This window comes from Lycium barbarum, chromosome 5, assembly GCF_019175385.1.
Source record: "Lycium barbarum isolate Lr01 chromosome 5, ASM1917538v2, whole genome shotgun sequence".
Classification (NCBI taxonomy): domain Eukaryota; kingdom Viridiplantae; phylum Streptophyta; class Magnoliopsida; order Solanales; family Solanaceae; genus Lycium; species Lycium barbarum.
Window position 1 is genome coordinate 125,429,561 of NC_083341.1, and position 23,252 is coordinate 125,452,812.

General features: G+C 35.9%; 2 protein-coding genes across 3 annotated transcripts; both read right to left on the reverse strand.

Annotated features, from left to right (window-relative positions):
- Positions 1 to 6,522: 6,522 nt before the first annotated feature.
- Positions 6,523 to 7,422, reverse strand: LOC132639749 (extensin-like). The gene has a single exon (XM_060356172.1). The coding sequence runs from the start codon at positions 7,420 to 7,422 to the stop codon at positions 6,523 to 6,525; it is 900 nt and encodes a 299-aa protein (XP_060212155.1).
- Positions 7,423 to 8,636: 1,214 nt separating this feature from the next.
- Positions 8,637 to 20,809, reverse strand: LOC132641419 (uncharacterized protein At4g28440-like). Of its 2 annotated transcripts, none has more exons than XM_060358408.1 (3): positions 20,653 to 20,809; positions 20,390 to 20,577; positions 8,637 to 9,135 (listed from the first exon to the last, which is right to left on the reverse strand). In XM_060358408.1, the coding sequence occupies exons 2-3, from the start codon at positions 20,574 to 20,576 to the stop codon at positions 8,948 to 8,950; spliced, it is 375 nt and encodes a 124-aa protein (XP_060214391.1). In that variant the 5' UTR covers position 20,577; positions 20,653 to 20,809; the 3' UTR covers positions 8,637 to 8,947. The 2 variants fall into 2 exon arrangements, with proteins under 2 accessions (XP_060214391.1, XP_060214392.1); XM_060358409.1 differs by having other exon boundaries at positions 20,390 to 20,569; positions 20,653 to 20,804.
- Between the last annotated feature and the right edge of the window lie 2,443 nt (positions 20,810 to 23,252).

Consider the following 23,252-nt stretch of genomic DNA (forward strand, 5'->3'; position numbering starts at 1 on the left):
CGCAGCGGTGAAGCTCGGCTCGCGGCTGGGCACACGCGCCTGCGGAAAGTCTTTCACCGGGCCAGGCCTGGACTAAGTCCACCAGACCTCGCTCCCGCGGGCCTTCACTCATTGGAGAGCATCCGCAGGGGTGAGACCCTATATGCACCTGCGCGTACACCAGAATAGGTAAAAACTGGTTTTGACTCTCTCAACCTGAATTCCCGAGTCTCTCCAGGAACCTCCCCGAGACAAACCGAATATGCAGACACATGTAAAAACACGCTACGAACTTACTCGTGCACTCGGAATTCCCAAACGAGGTCTCGTTGACCAGGTCAACCCCGAATGGCCAAAAACCCACTTTCCAACCAAATGACTAAAACGCCCCCTCGGGAATCAAACCAAATACACCACCAGCTTATAATCGACATTTTGGAGCTAATGGAATCGATGAAATTCTCAAAAAGAAGTGTTTACCCTCGATGTTGACTTTAGTCAACCAAACACTTAAGCGTTTTCAAAAATCTCATTTCCTCAACCCAAACGCATTCCAACTACCTCGGGAAACCGTACCGACCAATCCCGCTAATCAAACATACTCAAACAAAGCTAGGAAAACGGTCAAGAGGGGTAAAATAGTCAAAACGACCTAACGGGTCATTACACTGGGAAAATCTAGTGCTTACTTCTTTGCATCTTTTGGGCCAAGATAGATCAATCCAACATTCGGTTTTATTTAGTTACAATAAATACACAGAGCTTAGAGTTAAAAGTGATCTATGACACTTCCCAAATTGGAACTTTATTTATCTTGTTATGCCAAATTTATTGCAATATTCAGAGAATAAGCTAAATAAATACTCCATACTCGAAAAAATAACTCTCTCCTACAATTTCTAATAATCAAATTAACAGAGAGATAACCCTGCTCAATTCAATGTTTGGCAATCATTAATTCCAGAGCAATAAATCAGCACATTCCTCTTCCCCTGTCTTCTAGTGAGTCCCATGTTTAGGTGTAAGTTTGTGAGTCAAGTTTGGTGCTTCCTTCGGAGCCAAACGTGACTTAGTGATAATCTTGCTTGTTGGACTGAGAAGGTTATTTGGTTTTGTAACAGTAGATTTGGGAGCCAAATGTGTATTAAGAGAAAACTTTCTTGTTGATTTGGGTGCAAGTTTGGGATTCACCTTTTGTTTATAAGTGATTGGAGTTGGCTGTGGAGAAACAATATGTTGCTTCTTTGCTTGTTTAGTGGTAAAATGAGATCCAACTTTAGGTCTTACTTGGAAAAACTTCGACCCATGGTTTCTAGTTGGCTTTGATGATGGTTTTGGAGAAAGAATTTGTTTACTTATTGGCAAATGTGTTGGCAAATATTTTTTTGGTGTAGGCCTAGGAGCAAGTCTAGATTTAGAAGGAGATGTTTTTGTAACCTTAGTGGTTGAATGAATTGGCTTTGAAGAAAATACATGAGAATGAGGAGCCAAGATTGAGTTAGATGTATACTTTTCCATTGGTTTTGGAGAAATATTTCGTTTAATTGAGTTTTTAGGAGCCATCCGACCCCAACTTGAATGGGACTGATCCGTAGTTATTGCTGAGATTTTAGGAGCCAAATGTGAAGGAAGAGATTTATTTGGTGAAGGCTTAGGAGAAACTTTAGATTTAGAAAGCGGATATACTATTTCTACCTTAGGGATTGAATGTGGGGAAAGTAGATTTTCTAAGGCATTCTTAGGAGTTAAATGAGAAATATGTTGTGATGCTGGGATTTTATGTTTTGGGCTTGGTGTAGGAGATAAGGAGAGTACAATTTCAAATGAAGTTGCAAATTTGAAGAGAAACAAAGCTACAAAGATGGAAAAAATTGAAAATTTTGTCATTTTACTTTAGTATAAGATTTCTTGTAATGGCTATGTTGCATTGTTATGACTTGTGTGTCATATTTATAGGTAGATTAATACTTGAAGTGGCTTCAACTAAGTCTAGATTAAACTCCCTTGGAATTTAATGAAGTTATTAAATAACTTTACGGTTCAATAAGAAATGTACAATCATAAATGTTAAAGTCTGCCTTGGAATTTAATGAAGTTATTAACATTACGGTTCAATAAGAAATGTACAATCATAAATGTTAAAAGTGTTTAGTGATGAAATGAGTTACAATGGACACTAATAATTTGTTACATATAATGTTGTTTTGGGCCTTTTCTTTTTCTTTTGGGGGTGGGTGGGGGGAGGGAGGGGGCCAAGTTAATGAAGAGCACTACCAAACTCTTGAAAAAATTATGACTGAAGAAGGATATTCATGATATTTCGAGTGTGATCAAACAACATGTACCATACCTATTTTCTTCGTACGGTACAAATTTTAAAGGGAAAAGCTTACCCTGTCAGTCGTTAGGGGCTGCACTTCAACTAGTGCACGGTCGAGAAAATGGATATTTACTGTAGGCAATCTTCTCTTTACTGAAACTGTAGGATATATACAAGTTTCATAAATACTGAAATTTTTATTTTCAGAATAATAGGCTAAAAAGTAAATTGTTTCGACTTTTACATACTGACAGTGTCAATTTCTTTTTACGCTTTTAGGTAACTTTTTCAAACTTTTAAGTCAAACTATTTCATCTCTTTTTGCAGTCCGTCAATATAATTGAGAATATATAATTCCTGAAAATCTCTTTAAAGTCAATGCTAATACCAATTGTTATAGAATGTTCATATTTCCTATAAATACTCATTATTGAACTTATTCGAATGAATTAAATAGCAAATCTTCCCTGCATAGCTTTATATACATACAAAGTTTATTTTGAACGCTTCCATTCAATTCCTTCCGAATGGAATACACTTAAAGAGTCATTACACTACAGCGACACTTTCTTTTAGAACATTTCACATAACTTGCTATAACATTAGTTTTCCTTCTTTTTATTTAACCAAAAAAAGTTACTAATGCACAAAGCTATTACAATGTGCACTCTTTTGCACATACTTTATTAGTTTAATAATCCTCATCTTGGACTATAAATAAGTAATCAAGTTCATCGGTAAAACTGAATTATCAAGAGAAAATGTGATGGCAAATAGACTTTCTTATTACTTTTTAATATACTGTCAGTGCTTATAACTTAAACTCATAATTTCATTTATACGTGACACATAATAACATACAAAAGATGGTAACTGACCTATTACAGAAAGATTGCATTGAAAATAGCTTAAGCAGAGGAATTTAGGGAGATCATTGATAGGCCTGCCCAATTGCAAGCCCTCCCCTTTTCACGACCTCAATTATGGCTTGCAAAGTTTGATCTTACAGTTTATCACATATATCCTTGTATTACTTTAATTGATAATGTAATAAAGAATTTTATTACAATATGCTAAATTTGAAGATGGTCTATGATGGCAAATTTTCTGTGTTACAAATCACAAAAATTTGCTTACACATCACATTGTTATTAACTTTTCGAATGCCTAGCTTACAATAACGTTCACATAATAGCTCCGGGAAAATATAGTGCTTAATTCTTTGCATCTTTTGGGGCAAGATAGATCAATCCAACATTAGGTTTATTTAGTGACAAAAAATAAACAGAGCTTATAGAGTTAAAAGTGATCTACGACACTTCCCAAATTGAAACTTTATTTATCTTGTGATGCCAAATTCATTGCAACATTCAGGGAATAAGCTAAATATATGCTCCATACTCGAAAAAATAACTCTCCTACAATTTCTAATAATCATAATTAACAGATAGATAACCCTGCTCAATTTGATCAATGTTTGGTAATCATTAATACCAAAGCAATAAATCAGCACATTCTTCTTTCCTTGTCTTCTAATGAGTCCCACATTTTAGGTGTGTGTTTATGAGTCAATTTTGGTGCTTCTTTCGGAGCCAAACGCGTCTTAGTGATAATCTTTCCTGTTGGACTGAGAACAATATTTGGTTTTGTAACAGTAGATTTGGGAGCCAAAGATGTGTTAAGAGAAAACTTTCTTGATGATTTAGGTGCAAGTCTGGCATTCACCTTTTGTTTATAAGTGATTGGAGCTAGCTGTGGAGAAATAATATGTTGCTTCTTTGCTTGTGTAGTGGTAGCATGAGATCCAACTTTAGGTCTAACTAGGAAAAACTTAGACCTATTGTTTCTAGTTGGCTTTGGTGATGGTTTTGGAGAAAGATTTTGTTTACTTATTGGGATTTTAGGAGCCAAATGTGTTGGATAATATTTTCTTGGTGCAAGCCTAGGAGCAAGCTTAGAAATAGAGTGAGACGTTTTTGTCACCTTAGTGGTTGGATGAGGAATTTGCTTTGAATAAAACACATGAGAATGAGGAGCCAAGACTGAGTTAGATGTGTGCTTTGGGTTTGGAGATAGATTTTGTTTAATTGAGCTTTTAGGAGTCAGTTGACCCCAATTTGATAGCGACTGATGCATAGTTATTGTTGAACTTTTAGGAGCCAAATGTGATGGAAGAGGTTTATTTGGTGAAGGTTTAGGAGAAATTTTAGGTTCAGAAAGAGGATATATTGTTTCTACCTTAGGAATTGAATGTGGGGAATACGGATTTTCTAAGGCACTCTTAGGAGCTAATTGAGAAATATGTTGTGACGTTGGAATCTTATGTTTTGGACTTGGTGTAGGAGATAAGGAGAGTGCAATGTCAAATGAAATTGCAAATGTGGAGAGAAACAAAGCTGCAAAGATGGAAAGATGGTAAAACTTTGCCATTTTGCCTTACTTTGTAATGGCTATATTGCAATGGTATGACTTATGTGTCATATTTATAGATGGACTAATACGTGAAGTGGCTCTCGATTAAGTCTAGATTAAACTCCCTTGGAATTGAATGAAGTTATTAATTAACTTTACCGACGTTCAATAAGAAATGTACAATCATAAATGTTTGAAGGCTTTATTGATGAAATGAGTTACAATGGACACCAATAACTCGTTACATATAACTCTTTGGGGGAAGAGGGGGAGGGGGGGGGGGGGGGGGGGGGGATTTCTTTTTCTTTGGGAGTGGGAACGTTTTATCGTTTTGTTTAATGTACCTTTATCCTTGATAGAGATAGCAACGTAGAAAATAAAGTAAATAACCTAATACAACAGGTTAAATTGCATTGAGCATTTACATTCAATTTAGAACACTGGGAATAATAAATCAAAAAAGAATGTGGTAACTTATTAAAAAAAAAAAAAAGGAATCTTGCAAATGTCTGAAAAGAAAATCTCACCCATGTTGTGTTTGTGCATTAATGCACGGGCTACCCTACTAGTAGTTATATACGTGACTTATCTTTATGCATCTGGGCTCTATTTAATTCTGTTTATTTCAGTTAATAGCGGCATGTGCTGCATTTTCTATAAGCATGACATATGAATACAATTTAACTAATAACCCTTTTTCCAGTTTGAATGTTTTTGTATTGGTACTTCGAACTGCCCAAACAGCCAAACTGTTTCCTAATTTAATAAACTAGTATGACCGGTAACATCTTATTATTTTTTAGTCAAAATATTTCATCGCTTTTTTCAATCTGTCAATTTGATTGAGAATATATAATTCGTGGGAATTTCTTTAAAGTCAATGATGCAAAGCTAATACCAATCGTTATAGAATATTCATATTTTCCTATAAATACTCATTATTGAACTTATTTAAATGAATTAAATAGCAAATCTTCCTTGCATAGCTTTATATACATAAAAAAGTTTGTTTTGAACGCTTCAATTCCTTCCCAATGGAATACCCTTAAAAGAGAAAACGAATTACCAAGAGAAAACGTGATGCAAATAGACTTTCTTGTTACTTTTTAATATACTGTGAGTGCTTATAACTCAGACTTATATTTTCATATAGCTCCAACAAGTAATAACATATAAAAGATGGTAACTGACCTATTACAGAGATATTGCATTAAAACTAAGTTAAGCAGAGGAATTGAATAGGGAGATCACTGATAGGCCTTCCCAATTGCATGGCTTACAAAGTTTGATCTTACAGTTTCTCACATATATCCTTGCATAACTTTAACTGTTAATGTAACAAAAGAATTTAATAACAATATGCTAAACTTGAAGATGATCTATGATGGCACATTTTTGTGTTACAAATAACAAAAAATTGCACACATCGCATTTTTATTAACTTTTAGAAAGCCGAGGTCACAGCAGCGTTCACATAATAGCTCTGGGAAAATATAATGTTTCTTTGCATCTTTTGGGGCAAGATAGATCAATCCATCATTCGGTTTTATTAAGTGACAAAAAATAAACAGAGCTTATAGAGTTAAAAGTGACCTATGACACTTCCCAAATTGGAACTTTATTTATCTTGTAATGCCAAATTCATTTCAACATCCAGGGAATAAGTGAAATATATGCTCCATACTCGAAAAAATAACTCTCATACAATTTCTAATAATCATAATTAACAGATAGATAACCTTGCTCAATTTGATACTTGGTAATCACTAATTCCAGAGCAATAAATCAGCACATTCCTCTCTCCCTGTCTTCTAATGAGTCCCATGATTAGGTGTAAGTTTATGAGTCCATTTTGGTGCTTCCTTCGGAGCCAAAGGTGTCTTTGTGATAATCCTTCCTATTGGACTGAGAACAATATTTGGTTTTGTAGCACTAGATTTGGGAGCCAAATGTGTGTTAAAAGAAAACTTTCTTGTTGATTTAGGTGCAAGTTTGGCATTCACCTTTTGTTTGTAAGTAATTGGAGCTAGCTGTGGAGAAAAAATATGTTGCTTCTTTGTTTGTTTAGTGGTAACATGAGATCCAACTTTAGGTCTAACTAGGAAAAATTTAGACCCATGATTTCTAGTTTGCTTTGGTGATGGTTTTGGAGAATGAATTCGTTTACTTATTGGGATTTTAGGTGTCAAATGTGTTGGAAAATATTTTCTTGGTGCAGGCCTAGGAGGAAGTTTAGAAATAGAGTGAGGAGTTTTTGTCACCTTAATGGTTGAGTGAGGAATTGGCTTTAAGGACACATGAGAATGGGGAGCCAAGATTGAGTCAGATGTGCGTTTTTCAATAGGTTTTGGAGAAAGATTTTGTTTAATTGAGCTTTTAGGAGCCAACAGACTCCAACTTGATCGGGATTGATGTGCTGTTATTTTTGAACTTTTAGGAGCCAAATGTGAAGGAATGTGTTTATTTGGTGAAGGCTTAGGAGAAACTTTAGCTTTAGAAAGAGGATATACTATTTCAACCTTAGGGATTGAATGTGGGGAATGTGGATTTTCTAAGGCACTCTTAGGAGCTAATTGAGAAATATGTTGTGACGTTGGGATCTTATGTTTTGGGCTTGGTGTAGGAGATAAGGAGAATGCAATTTCAAATGAAATGGCAAATGTGGAGAGAAACAAAGCTGCAAAGATGGGAAGATTGTAAAACTTTGCCATTTTCCTTTACTAAAAAGTTTGTTGTTATGGCTATATTGCAGCCTCATGACTAATGTGCCATATTTATAGGTGGACTAATAAGGGAAGGTGGACTAATAAGGGAAGTGGCTTTCGCTTAAGTCTAGATTAAACTCCTTTGGAATTGAATAAGTAATTAATTAACTTTCTCGTTCAAACGTATAATCATAAATGTTTAAAGTCTTTAGTGATGAAATGAGTTACAATGGACACCAATTATAAGTCGTTACATATAATTTTCTTTGTGTGGGCTCTTTTATCTTTTTCTTTTGGTGGGGTGGGGTGGGGTGGGGTTGGGATGGAGCGGTGGGAGGGACAGTTTAATCCTTCCATTTGTATGTAGCTTACATGTCTTCTGCATATCATTCAAGTTCATGTAAAATCAAAAACAAAAAGCTTAGTCCATGGCAAGGTGGCAACGTAAAAACTAAGATAAATTACTTGCTACAACATGTTAAATTGTACGTATCATTTACATTCAATTTGGAACAATGGGTATAACTAAAACTGTAAAAAAAAAAAAAATGTAGTAACATCATTATGCAACCCATGGGAAAATTTAGACAGTCAAGAAAAAGCAGCATGTCATGTTGACGGTTACTAAAAGTTAACATTCGAGCAAAATGATAAAAATCCCAGAACCTGACGAAGTTTTAAAATAGTTTTAAAAAAATGTACAAAATCCAGAAGAAGAAAAAACACATTAGGGTTTGAAGATATTTTCCTCTTTTTTTAACTTACATTGACACTTCCATTAGATTTTGGATTAAATGTCCATCTACTAGTAAATTACAATCAAAAGCAAACATTTTTCTTTGCATTAGTCAACCATCCTTTTTAACAGGAAAATAAAAGGTGAGTACAAAGTAAGCAATGAGTGTGAATTGAGATAATTATCCAAATTGAACATATGCTTTCAAAGAATAGACAGGCAAAGTCACAAATGAGTTAAGCTCAATTAATGAGACCCCTTCCCCCCAAAGGCTTTAGTGTAGTCGCAAGAACACGATGCACGAAGAACGAATTAAGTTCAGATCACGAGCTTGAACCATGCCAGAAACAAAAACTTACTATTTAAATGGAGAAGAGTAAACGAAGACACCCATTACCTCCAAATTTCGATACGTGCACCAGCTAGCCTTAGATTATTTCTCAGAGATGAAGAGTTAATGAGCCGGCTTGTTCGAGTCACAATGAGGAATCAAATAAAGTTGAACTTAAAGAAAAGGTTCAATACATCAACAAAAAGGCCACTGATTATCCAACAAAACATATCTATAAAACACTGTTTTGGAACTTCTAAATCCTAATTGCCAACAAGTAAATAAGCAAAATAGGAATTAACATCTTGTTCCTCTTCAAGACTACAAAAGGTTTACTCTGGGAATAAGTTTCTGGGACTTCTCTTCCAGTATGTGAAGAGAAATACATTAAGAAGAAACCAAGAGAGATAATTAAAGCTTTTTACTCGAGGCTTTTGTTCCCTTTGGCAGAAGGCAATGGGTGCTTACACAACGACGTCTACACGTTCGAACTCAATCAAGGACATGTTAATATCTTGCGCCACCGAAAAACTGGCAGGTGCACCAACTTCAATACGGCCAAATCTATCAACAGCAAGCCTCATCGATCCTTTGAACATGTCGACTTTAGCTTTTGTCAGAACTAGTGTTGAGCCTTCTTGAATTAAATCCACTACACAAAAGCCAATTAAAAGTTGAGGCATCTTCAATGAATAATTAAAGCAAATCTTCAAGTCCATGCAAGAAATTGGGACTATAAGACATGTCCCTAGTAATCTGCTTAAAGTAATTTTTTTTTTTTTTCTAAATGAATCACATAATGGACAAGTACACCAAGAAAGTAGTCGACATTATTGTAAATAAGCATATAATGATATCAAACAGCAAACATAAATGGCAATTAGATAGAGCAAGTATTGGAGTCAACAATTTTATAGACTTACCCTATCTTCTCCCATTCTTTTTCTGTCTAAATTTTATGGCACTAATCGTTCCTGCTGGACGAATTCAATAGACAAAATTTCCTTGTCATTTCTAGTTTATAATAGCCATTATGTTTCTATTTCATTTTACTATTAATATGAACGGGTAAAGCAAGGCTGGGTTTTTGAAATTAAAGAACTTAATTATGTCTATGTCACCTTGATGCTTCAACCAGACAAGCACCTCGACATCAGATATGTAACAATAATAGAGTGCTCTGAGATCCGTGATGAATCTGGTAATTTGGATAGCACTCTTAAACATGAATAGCAACCAGAATTGATATTGTGATCACCTAAGGAGGAAGATTACATTTAGAGAAGTAGGAATATTGAAGTGTATATGAGATTTAAGTAACTCATACTTGTGACGAAATGTCTGTTATTTAGGTCTAGGGTAATCGTCTTTCCTGTTTCTTTAGTACAAGCATATAATGATATCAAACAGCAAACATAAATGGCAATTAGATAGAGCAAGTTTTGGAGTCAACAATTTTATAGACTTACCCTGTCTTCTCCCATTCTTTTTCTGTCTAAATTTTAAGGGACTAATCGTTCCTGCTGGACGAATTCGATAGACAAAATTTCATTGTCATTTCTAGTTTATAATAGCCATTATCTTTCTATTTCATTTTACTATTACTATGAATGGGTAAAGCAAGGCTGGGTTTTTGAAATTAAAGAACTTAATTATGTCTATGTCACCTTGATGCTTCAACCAGACAAGCACCTCGACATCAGATATGTAACAATAAGAGAGTGCTCTGAGATCCGTGATGAATCTGGTAATTTGGATAGCACTCTTAAACATGAATAGCAACCAGAATTGATATTGTGATCACCTAAGGAGGAAGATTACATTTAGAGAAGTAGGAATATTGAAGTGTATATGAGATTTAAGTAACTCATACTTGTGACGAAATGTCTGTTATTTAGGTCTAGGGTAATCGTCTTTCCTGTTTCTTTAGTACAACTCCATCTAGAAATCACTCTCCCAATACAAAGTTTGACAGGAAGCCAATATAAAATCAACTGATTTTATTTTTTTTAAAATACCGTGGTGTCCGGCCAGCTTGTGTGCATTTTGACTAATTCCATGGCAACCGGGTTACTCTATCTACCTAGGTGTTAGCACCCCTTTAGTGTACCCACGATTTACACATGGACAGTTTAAAGAAATTAGTAAGTAGATTTTTTTAGTTTTTCTATTATTTATGTTCCTATTTCTTTGTAGCTGTTACAGTAAAGAGGTTATTCCTCCAGATTCTCTTTTCAGTTTGAGTAGAAGTTATTTCCTTATTATTAGGTAGGTGCCTAGGTGGTTAATACACCAGTTGTATTTAAATGTACTAGAATTCAATGGAAGGTATGCAGAAAATTATCCAGTTTTTGAGTACTTAAACTCAAGAGATTGCAGGTTCTCTCTTAACGAACCAGCATCATAGGTCGGAAAAAGAAATCATCTTCTCCTAATTCTCTACGTCAACTCTGATTCTGTCTTACATCGTCCCGCAACTCGATCCATAACTGGAGACCGTAACAACTTGGTATCAAAGACGGGAGTTATGGGAGATCAAATTCAACATCAACTGTCACAATTGCTGAACTTGTTAATAGAAGAACGTGCGGCCAATTTAGCCAGACAAGACGCCATAAATGCTCGTTTGGATTCACTGACAAAGGATTTATCAAATTCGAAGGCCGATTCTGAATCAACTGAAAATACCAGTCAGAACCGAGGTTGGAAGGGTAAAGCTGCAGCGGCAGGTGGGTCAGGATCAGAAACAGGAGGAAGTTCCATCATTCCTAGATATACAAAGTTGGATTTCCCACGATTTAATGGCCAAGACGACCCTTTGGGATGGCTGAACAGGTGTGAACACTTCTTTCGACACCAACAAACTTCAGAAGAAGAAAAGGTTGAACTTGCTTCGTTTCATTTGAAAGGGCATGCACAACTTTGGTTTCTTCAACTAGAGACAGAAATGCCTCATCCGTCTTGGGATGAATTCAAACGTCATTGTAACCTTCGTTTTGGACCACCAATCAGAAGTCAGAAGTTGGGAGAATTGGCTAAGTTATGCCAGATCGGGTCTGTGGCAGATTAACAAGAGAAGTTTGAGCAGCTGATTTCGCAGGCTGGTACACTGACACAGTCGCAAAAAATTGAACTTTATATCAGCGGTCTTGCTGATCATATAGCAATTGAGGTTGAGTTGCATAATCCTCCAGATTTGGCTACGGCTATGAGTTTATCCCGGCTTTATGAACTCAAGGGACAACCCTTTCGTTCGCAATTGTCAGATGCACGTAGATCAAAAACAACAGATTTCTCGCCTCCACAACACACCAAATTTGTGAAAAAATTGACTAGATCTGAGATGGATGAAAGGCGGCTTAAGGGACTCTTTCAACTGTGACGAACTATTCACTCGGGGCCATCAGTGCAAAAAATTGTTCTGGATCGATTCCATAGATGAAGGGGAAGAATCTCTGGAACACGAGCCGAATCCTGATACCGACCAACCTGAAATTTCTTTGCAAGCCATCTTTGGTGTCACAACTCCGCAAAATATGCGATTACAGGGCAAATTGGAAGGAAATTCAGTGGTGTCTGATAGTGCTTACAGTTTTGTGAACTCTAAAATCGTGTCGCAATTCAATCTTCAAGTCGAAAGGCGAGAAGGGCTACGGGTAGTGGTGGCAAATGGAGAACGTGTCAGAAGTCCGGAACAATGCAAAGGAGTTTCAATGTGGTTTGGTAATTATGCTTTCTCCATTGATTTATATGTTCTCAATCTAAGTGGATTTGATGTGGTTCTAGGAGTTAATTGGCTTAAGACCTTGGGACCCATACTCTGGGACTTTACAGACATGTGGATGTCATTCTTTCTAAATGGAAAACAACTGGAGCTACAAGGTGTTAAGTCTCCTGATCCAACTACAAGAGAAAAAAACCCATGTTATGATGGCCGACAAAGATAATGAGGAAGAATTGAGACATATTTTGCAAGAGTTGGCTTGCATCTTTGATGAGTTGGCTTGCATCTTTGATGAACCAGTGGGCCTCCCTCCTAGACGTGATTGCGACCACCAAATTGTTCTAGAACCAGGAACAAAACCCGTTGTGGTTTGGCCATACAGATATCCACATAATCAAAAAGACGAAATTGAACGACAATGTTCAGAGATGTTGAAGCAAGGAATAATTCGTCCAAGCCAGTCTCCATTCTTTTCTCCGGTGCTTCTTGTTCCTAAATCTGATGGTTCCTGGCGTATGTGCATCCATTATCGCGAGTTGAATACAAAAACAATCAAAGACAAATTCCTATTCCAGTAATTGAAAAACTATTGAAGGAACTTTTTGGGGCTAAATATCTCTCTAAATTGGACGTACGCCACGGTTATTATCAAATTCGGATGAAGGAGAATGACGTGGAGAATACAGCTTTTCGTACTCACCATGGGCATTTTGAATTTTTGGTTATGCCCTTTGGCTTATCAAATGCTCCATCTACCTTTCAGTCATTAATGAATGAGGTATTTCAGTTTCACTTAAGAAAATTTATTTTGGTGTTTTTTGATGATATTCTTATGTACAGTCGCACCTGGGTCGAACACATGTATCATTTGCGACTTGTCTTCAAGTTAAGCTCAGATCACCATCTTTTTCTGAAGCAATCAAAGTGTTCATTTGCTCAAACTCAAATTGCTTATTTGGGCCACCTCATCACCACTGATGGAGTTTCTGCAGATTCCAGCAAAATTTCAGCCATGACTGAATGGCCCAAACCTTCAACTCTTAAAGGGCTGCGGGGTTTCTTAGGTCTCACCGGATATTATCATAAGTTTGTACAGAATTACGGATCCATTGCTGCACCATTAACAGCCATGCTCCGCAAGAATTCTTTCATCTGGACAGATCAATCAACACAAGCTTTCGAAAAACTTAAGGTTGCTATGACTACTACGCCCGTTTTGGCACTTCCAGATTTTTCTCAACCTTTTGTTATTGAATGTGATGCTTCCGATCTGGGTATTGGGGCTGTTTTGTTACAGAATAACAAACACATTGCATTCTTTAGCAGAGTGTTGGCAAGACGACACCAGCCGCTTCCCGCTTATGAGAAGGAATTGATAGGTCTTGTGAAAGCTATTAGGCATTGGTGCTCTTATTTATGGGGACAACACTTCATAGTCCGTACTGATCACTATAGTTTGTAGTTTCTATTGGAACAAAAGGCACCAACTCCTCCTCAACAAAATTGGTTGGCCAAAATTTTAGGTTACACATTTTCGGTTGAATACAAGGCTGGTCATTTCAACACCGTAGCCGATGCCTTGTCCCGTCGAAATAATGATGTAGCTATGCTTCTTGCCATTTCTATGCCTCAATTGAGCCTTTTTGATGATATCAGAAATGAACAACGAAGCTCTCCAGATGTCCAGCAGTTAATATCCGCTGTCTACAATGGTACTGCATCAGATCAATGGAGTGTCAAAAATGGGTTGTTGATGTATAAACATCGGATATTCTTGGCATCAAACTCTCCTTCAATTCAGACAGTTATGACTGCCTTGCATAACCAGGGACATGAGAGGTACCAAAATCGCTTTTTCGGATTGCAAGGGATTTCCATTGGATAGGTATGAAGCATCATATTCGCGACTTTGTTCGTGCTTGTGGTGTTTGCCAGCGCCATAAAACAGAAACTTTGCAACCGGCTGGTCTTCTTCAGCCTTTATCAGTCCCCAAGCAAATATGGTCAGATATTTCATTGGATTTTGTTGAAGGCTTACCTACTTCACGTGGGAAAAATGTAATCTACGTGGTGGTAGATCGTTTCTTTAAATATTGCCACTTGTTGTCAACTGCTCATCCATACTCTGCAGCAAGTATTGCACGGCTCTTCTTTGACAATATTTTCAAATTACACGGCTTACCGGTGAGCATGGTTAGTGATCGTGATGTAACTTTCACAAGTGCTTTTTTGGAGAGACTCTTTCGCCTTAGTGGTACCAAGTTGTGTTTTAGTTCAGCGTATCGCCCTCAATCTGATGGTCAAACAGAAGTTGTCAACCGGACTGTGGAGATGTATTTAAGGTGTTTTACCAGTGCACATCCTACCAAATGGATGGACTGGATGTCATGGGCTGAATATTCGTACAACACCAGTTTTCATTCTTCCTTGAAAACGACACCCTTTGAAGTGGTGTATGGGCGACCTCCGCCACGTCTTTTGCCTTATTGACCTGGCATTTCCAAGTTGGATGCAGTGGATATGGCTTTACGAACTCGGGATCAGATTCTTCAATCCTTAAAACAGAATTTGATGCATGCTCAACAGAAAATGAAGGCTACTTTTGATTCCAAACATCGACATGTGGAATTTCAAGTGGGGCATAGAGTTCTATTGAAGCTACAGCCGTATAGACAACTTTCCGCAGCTACTCATCGTCATGAGAAATTGCTTCCCAGGTTCTACGGCCCTTTCAGAGTTGAGAAGCGTATTGGGCCCGTGGCTTATAAATTGAGGTTTCCACCGGGTACAAAACTTCATCCAGTTTTTCATGTCTCTAAATTGAAGCTTTTTCATGGAGGAGACACTCCTGTAGCCGCTACTCTTCCTTCAAGTTTGCCAGAAGCTCCCTCACCCCAACCTTTGGCTGTGCTTGAACGTCGGGTGGTTACCTGAAGTCCTGATACATTGGCAGTATATTTCTCCAGCTGAGGCATCATGGGAAACTGTTTCTTCTATGCAGCTTTCCAAACTTCCCGCTTGAGGACAAGCGTGATTTGAAGGAGGGGAGTAATGTTAGCACCCCTTTAGTGTACCAACGATTTACACATGGAAAGTTTAAAGAATTTAGGAAGTAGATTTTTTTAGTTTTTCTATTATTTATGTTCCTATTTCTTTGTAGCAGTTATTACAATGAAGAGGTTATTCCTCCAGATTCTCTTTTAAATTTTAGTAGGAAGTTATTTCCTTATTATTAGGTAGGTGGTTAATACACTAGGATTGTATTTAAATGTACTTGAATTCAATGGAAGGTATGCAGAAAATTATCCAGGTTTTGAGTATTTAAACTCAAGAGATTGCAGGTTCTCTCTTAACGAACCAGCATCATACGTCGGAAAAAGAAATCATCTTCTCCTAATTCTCTCTACATTAACTCTGATTCTGTCTTACATCGTCCCGTAACTCGATCCATAACTGGGGACCGTAACACTAGGCTTGGACAGGTGTGAAGCAATCACTTAGTGGATTTGCCTCTGTTGGGATTAGAAACTTGAGACCTCACGGTACGGTTCTCAACGCACTTCATTGACCACTAGGCAACACCCTTAGGTGCAATTAAAAATTCTAATCCTAAGAAGACTTCAGAAAAAGAACCTCTAAATTTATGACAAAGAAACTTGTGATTTCTCACATAAAGAAAAAATAATGTTTAAGACCATGGGCAAATAAAAAGAGAAAGAAGAATGAGGACAATTATGTCCTTTTCCACAAATACACGTGAGCCAAGCCCACAATAGAAAAGAAATTTGCAAAAGGCTGCACAAATTGGAATGTTGAGAAAGGCTTCAGTTGAAGCTCAAGGAAAGCACGAGCAGAAATGAAAAACACAGTAAGAGAAAAGAAAAGAAAAGGAGAAAAATAGGTATATTCTAAAATCATCAAGGTAATGATCTTAAACTTTTACTTGAGTTTATTACGTGACTATAAGAAAAAATTTATCGTAAAAACATGGGGAAATTTTGAGGAATTGAGAAAGTCTAGCCTTAGGGTTCTTCAACCTAAATCGTCAATTTGAAAGGGCAAATGTTATCAAAATTTAAGTTGATAAGTGTTCTGGAATCCTTTCACCGAGGAGAATCCGTTGGTCATGGTTCAAGAATTCTGACTCGTTGACCAGAGTTGACTAATTTGTCAACCATTTGACCGCGAGTTTGATTTGTGTTAAAAATTAAGAGAACATCCACTAAAGGTTTTTTTTACCATTCTAAACCTATTTTGTGTAGTTTGAGGTGATCCGGAGACACGAGAGCGTACTTCTGGTTTATTGAAAAGGGTGCTTGAGTAGTGAGTTCGAGGTAAGTGAGATTTTAAGCTTTGATGCTTGCTTCTCAAAACCTAGTTTACAAATGTGTTTTGCCTGTCTAGTCCATGTGTTGGAACAAGCGTGTGCTTGGAAGAAGTGGTGGTCTTTGACCAGCCGTAGAACATACGTTATTTGGTGAAAAATACTAAAATAATTTAATAAGTGATTTGTGTGGCGTGGCTTCGTGGGGCGTTGGGTATCAATTTTTTGCTGTCATGCTATATATACTAGGAACATACATACGTTGCCATAATATGTTAAGGGCATATATATGCTGCCGTAATATATTAGGGGCTTATACATGCTGACGTAGTATAGTTTTGGGGCATTGTGTATGTTGTCGTGGACTAGTCGAGGTGTTGTGTTAATTTCCTTCACTGTCATTTATGACAAGTCCTCTATATAGATTGCGTTGAGATATATAGTGTTCTTATTGAACATTTTTTTGTACCTTTGTTTTGGCAATTAAGTAAACTTCCATTACCAAAGTGGATATGTACACAAAATCAAAATTGATGCAGATTGGACAAAGAGCCCCAACCTTGCATTACTACTGCTAAACTATTTAGCTAAGGATAAAAGTCCAACAATTGTAATCGACTAGCTAGCTTGGTGTTGCCCCTGCTTCTAACAAAAATCTCCTGACTCACCTGCCTAACAAGGTCATCTGCTGCACTCTTGCCTTTAGCACGTCTGTTAGCCCAACTAACTTCATCTTGCCATGGTAATATTTGCCTATTGATCCCTTGCCACTGTAATAACTTATACCAAACATGTCTACTAAGTTGACATTCAAAAAACAAATGTTTTAGGCTCTCATCAGTAGTGATGCATATAGAACATGTTTGGTCCTTGATAATTCCCCATCTCTTCAATCTATCTTTGGTAAAACAACTTCTCATGAACAACAAGTAGTATGAATAGCCATTTGGGATGTCCTAAATTGTTACACCATAGTCTCCTCCATGCTACCTTCTAGAATGGCCCCCTCATCTTCACATACATCTTGTGAATGGAAAACACCCTCATGTTGCATATCTCATCAACAGTAGTCTAGCTTCCTCAAGATACTTCTTGGCTTTGAAAATTTTGAGGGTCATCCATGCCGCCTGTTTGGTCCACCTCCATCACTTGTTTTTTCTTTATATAATAGGCATGCATCCATCTCACCCATAGCTTATCCTTTTTAACTCAGAGATTCCATAATAGTTTGCAAATCGCAACCTTGTTCCATACAGAAATATCCATTAAATTGAGTCCTCCTGCTATCTTGGGTTGACATAGAGTTTCCCAAGTAATTAAATATTCTCTGTGCATATTTTTTATGCGCTCGTTGTGTGTTTGTATTTTCTAACACTTGTTCCAAGGTATTCAAAGTGGCGCGTTGAGGATCTTACTGGGTTATATTTACGTATAACTCACTCCTTACCTGCATGTCCATGGAGGTACTATTGGTGACGACGAAGCTAGGACCTGATGAGTTTGGTAGAGTTGATCTAGTTGTTGAGGTGAGCCGCCACATTGTTCATGGAGGCTGCCTAAAGAGTCTTTATCATTCATTTATTGATGTCTTTTCTTTTGGTAACATATTACGCCAACGTATGCTCCCAACGCCATGGCACGAAACCACGCCACGCCACACCACACCACGAATCACTTATTAAGTAATTTTAGTATTTTTCACAAAAAACGTATGTACGGCTCGTCAAAGACCACCGATTATGCCAAGCACACGCTTGTCCCAACATATGATTTAGGCACAACAAGCACATTTTTAAAGCAAGTTTTGAAAGCAAGCATCAAAGCTTAAAGTCTCACTTACCTCGAATTCACAACTCAAAAACCCGTACGAATAAGCTAGATCTACGCTCTTGTGTCTCTAGATCACCCCAAACGACACAACAATAGGTTTAAGAATGGTCAAAAACTCTTCAGTGCACATTTTCTTAATTTCTAACACAAATCAAACTCACAGTCAAAGGGTTGACAAAAAAAGTCAACTCTGTTCCACGGGTCAAAATTCTTGAACCAAGACCATCAACAGATTCTCCTCAGCGAAAGGATTCCAGAACACTAATCAAAATTAAATTAGACAATTTGGATTGAAGAACCCTAGGGCTAGACTTTCTCAATTCCTCAATATTTCCCCTTGCTTTTACGATAAAATTTTTCTTATAATCCCGTAACAATTTAAGATCATTACCATGATTTGGGATGACTATTTTTCTCTTCTCTTTTCTTCCTTTCTTTTCTTTTCTCTTACTGCGTTTTTCGTTTTTGTTCGTGCGTTCTGTGAGCTTCAACTGAAGCCTTTCTCAACGTTCCAAGTTATGCAACCTTTTGCTAAGTATTTTTTTCTATTGTGGGTTTGGCCCACGTGTATTTGTGGCAAATGACATAATTGTCCTTATTCTTCTCTCTTCTTTGTTTTATTTGCCCCCTCTTAAACATTATTTTCTCTCTATGTGGGATATTACAGAACTCCATTTTAGAATCTGTCCTCAGGAACAGTCCACGTTAAATGCTATCAGTTAAGACAAAGCCAACGCTAAAGTATGTAAGTACCACAACACTCCAATATGCATCTACATTATAAAACCTAAGCTTCTAGACATTGTACCTTTCAACTCATTCACTCTCTTCCTATCACTCTCTCTCTGAGTTTAGATCTATAAGCTTGTGGAGCACCAATTTTCCCCTTCCATCCGAGGGTCTACCGGAAATAGTCTCCCTACCTCTCAAGGTAGGGGTAAGGTCTGCATACACTCTACCCTCCCTAGGCCCCACTATGCGGGATTTCACTAGGTATGTTGTTGTTGTTGTTGTTGTTGTATCTGTCCCCTATTCAAGGGCATGATAGTGCTTATGTATTGTGAATTATGTAAACATCCTGCAGCTAAGGAAGCACCTTCTTTTTTGGACATGGTAAAATACCAGTCACATTAAGCCGTTTGGAATTTAAATCTCATTGAACAAGGATGAAAGATCAATGAACTCATGTAATCTTCCGTGCTTAGTGATAATAATGATAAAGCCAAGTTATTGGTTTCAATCAGCAGCAGTAACTAGTAAGGATTCTTTATACACGTAATCACTATCCGATGCTACATATAGTTTCTAAATCAGAAAATGGGCAACAAAAATATTGTATTACGACTATTATATTTTTGCCAGATAGGCAAAACTACTGAACTTGAAAAGCCAACTTAAGTGTGTGCATTCAGATGCTAGTGATTTTCCCCACCTTGCTTCCTTAAAAGGTTGACGAGCACCATTCTCATCCGGACAATATAAATTTAGAACACCACAAATTCCCGATTACCAAACCTAACAAGTTTGCAATTATAAAAAGCCTCCCCGTGGAGCTCATTCATCTAACATCAGTAGGGGGATCAAAATCAAACATGATCTATCCTTTTCTACATGTATTTAATCCTTTCGATATCCACTATTCCTAATGATATATCAATAAATTTCAACCGTGCACTTTCCAATTTTAGTAATAAAGACTCAATATTTAGCACTCCAGACATTCTTCAAGTTTGAAGCCATTTCCGATATCTACAACAGAAGTCAGCATTGATGAAATAATCGAAAACAGTTTTCCTTTAGACATCAATGACAAGATCTTAATAATATAAACTTGGCATTGATGAAATTTAAAGCCAATTCTAACAATAAAGACTCGATTTTTTCTCAATCCAAACACTAATCTAAGCCTCAATGTGAAGAAATTGAGAACATCATTATAAACCATAAACGAAATCAAACATTACAAATCAATCCACAATAATTACCCAATGATATTACACTCTTAGTTAAAAAAAAAAAAAAAATTACCTTGATCATTGCGAGCAGTGAGTATAATAATACCAGTTTCATCACCAACCAAACATTCAGCAAGACGATTTCTCTGTGCAATTAACTTCTTACTTATAACCTTAACAGTTATATTTACCCCATTATCCAATGGACGAAGTTGATTCACTTTTTTAGATCCCATTTGTTGCTTCTTCTGCTCTGCCATCCTGAAAAACCCCATTTATTTCCCACACTTTAAAAAAAAATAGATAAAATCTTGACATAAAGGTTGTATGTCTTACCTGAAACTCGACTTCGGGGAGAAAGAGATTTGTTTCAAAGAAAGAAGAATTCCAGTTTATACTTAACTAAAAAAAAAATTGGTTGGGAGGCCTAACTAAATGCAACTTGGCTACGTATGTGAAGTACCGTTGTAACGTTGACGAAGAGATTTGGGCTTGTAAATGTAAAGAATAGATCTGAGTTCGGCCCAATAGTTGGAATATATGTGGGGCAATTTGCACGATTTACTGTTGTATTTCGTTTGTAAAAATACATGTATTCCTGAACTTCCTTATTTTTTGGACGATTTTTTAGTGCCCCATTAATTATGGAGTCTTCTAATAATGGATACACCCCACAAATCACGTATTTACCATTCCTCCATAACTCATCCGGTTTCTCTTTCATAGTTAAATACATGTATTTTTTTTCCTGTTTTTTTTTTTTGGCTAAATATTTGGGTTGTATTTTCTTATAGTTTAATACACGTATTTTTTTTCCTATTTTTTTGAGCTAAATATTTCTATTGTATTTCCTCATAGTTAAATACATGTATTTTTTTTTTTTTTGGGGCTAAATATTTCGTCTGTATTTCCTTATAGTTTAATACATGTATTTTTAAATACAAGTGAATATAATAAAATACACTCTATACAAAAAAATACAAGCAAAAATATAAAAAATACCACTGTATTTCCACCAAAAATGATGAATACATTCAAATCTTTTAAAAAATACATTGTAGTCGTGAGGAGAAATACAACATAAACAAAAACACTAAAATTTACCAAAATTTGTTACTTGTAATGGGAGTAAAAATCGTGCTAAGATGTGAGAGAAATCGTGCTAATTATGGTGAAGAATAATAGGAGTAAAAATCGGATAGTGAGAATTTAAGATGTGAGAGAAAAATATTTGAAAAAGAAAAGAAATTGTGAGTAAGTGGGAGAGAAATACCTTATTTTTAGAAAAATACACTGCATTTATAAAAATAAGTTATAGATGATAATTTGATAAATAATTAAGCTACTAATAATAAATAGAGAAAAGATAGTTAATATTAATAAATAGGTCTTAGACATAACTATAACAAGTAAATTTTTCTTTTATTTTTGTTCCTCAAATTCCATCAAAGTAATTTATTTTTATTTTTTTGCCTTAAGGTAGAGTTTGAAACTCAACTTATACCTTGCGAATCCCAAACTTATGTCAATTTTTTTTAATTTTTGACTTAGTGGGGGTTCGAACCCTGAACCAAGGGGCTTTTAGCAAAGGAGAAAAATTAAATGCCACAAATTTGAGGGGGGGGGGGGGGGGGGGGGGGGGGAATTAAAGACCAGTCCTTTTGAAGGATACGTCGCCCAAAAAAAAAGTATTAAAAGCATGAAGGTTTTAAAAATGTTGATTGAATTTTTTGTCCTTCATTAAAAGGCTCTAAAAAAGATAAAATTATCTTTTACTAATTTTCTCAAATAATAGTCTATCAGGAAATAATTTAATAAATAGTTTTTTTTAGATTTTAAAGTCGACTCTACAAAAGACAAAATTATCATTTACTAATTTTCTCAAATAATAGTCTATCAGGAAATAATTTAATAAATAACTTTTTTAGATTTTAAAGCCCTGCTCTATTTCGCCCAAAAAAAAAGTATTAAAAGCATGAAGGGTTTTAGAAATGTTGATTGAATTTTTTATCCTTCATTAAAAGACTCTACAAAAGACAAAATTATCATTCACTGATTTTCTCAAATAATAGTCTATCAGGAAATAATTTAATAAATAATTTTTTTAGATTTTAAAGTCCTGTTCTACAAGCACGCGTGCCTACTGCAAATAAAATTGTAATGACAATTTCAGTGGAAGTTACTAAAAAGTTGTTATATTACTTTACTACTATTTAGAAGAGTGAGTTGTTACTCGCTCTTCCGTTCCAACGACATTTCGTCGCCATCATGGGCCCTTAAAAAAAAAAAATTGAGCCCCATATTAAACAACCCCATAAAAAAAAATTGTGAACTTCATATTAACAAAATTAAGCAATATAAAAAAATTTAAAAAAGTGAAGCTCACATTAAAAAAACAAACAATGTAAAAAAAAAAAAAAGTGCAGACTTTGTATTCGTAGCAAACACTAATATAATAAAATTTTAGATATGGAGCACAAACTACAATGTTATATTAATCGTGTTTTGAACATAGTATATGTATATATATTATATGCATAAAAATAGTACAAACTAATAATGTCCAAAAAAAAAAAGTGCACCCCATAAAGGGTGGACCCCATACTAAACAACATCAAGCAATAAAAAAAAAAGTGGTACCCACCATCTCTAAACTCACGGTAAAAAAAAAAAAAGTGGACCCCATATTAACAAAATCAAGCAATATAAAAAAAAAGTGCAGACTTTGTATTCGTAGTAAACACTAATATAATAAAGTTGTAGATACGGAGTACAAATCACAATGTTATATTAATCGTCTTTTGAACATAGTATATATATATATATATATATGCATAAAAATAGTCCAAATTAATAATGTCCAAAAACAAAATGTGCACCCCATATTAAAAATCAAACAATATTCATGTAATTTCCAAAGTATCTCATTAAGTCAA

What these genes read in the sequence shown, in the direction of transcription:
- LOC132641419 (XM_060358408.1), bottom strand. Translation starts at nt 20,576, where the DNA reads ATGGCAGAGCAGAAGAAGCAACAAATGGGATCTAAAAAAGTGAATCAA. An exon ending in CACTGCTCGCAATGATCAAG is followed by an intron (nt 9,136 to 20,389) that starts GTAATTTTTTTT and finishes GCTTTTGTGTAG; the next exon opens with TGGATTTAATTCAAGAAGGC.
- LOC132639749 (XM_060356172.1), bottom strand. Translation starts at nt 7,422, where the DNA reads ATGGCAAAGTTTTACAATCTTCCCATCTTTGCAGCTTTGTTTCTCTCC.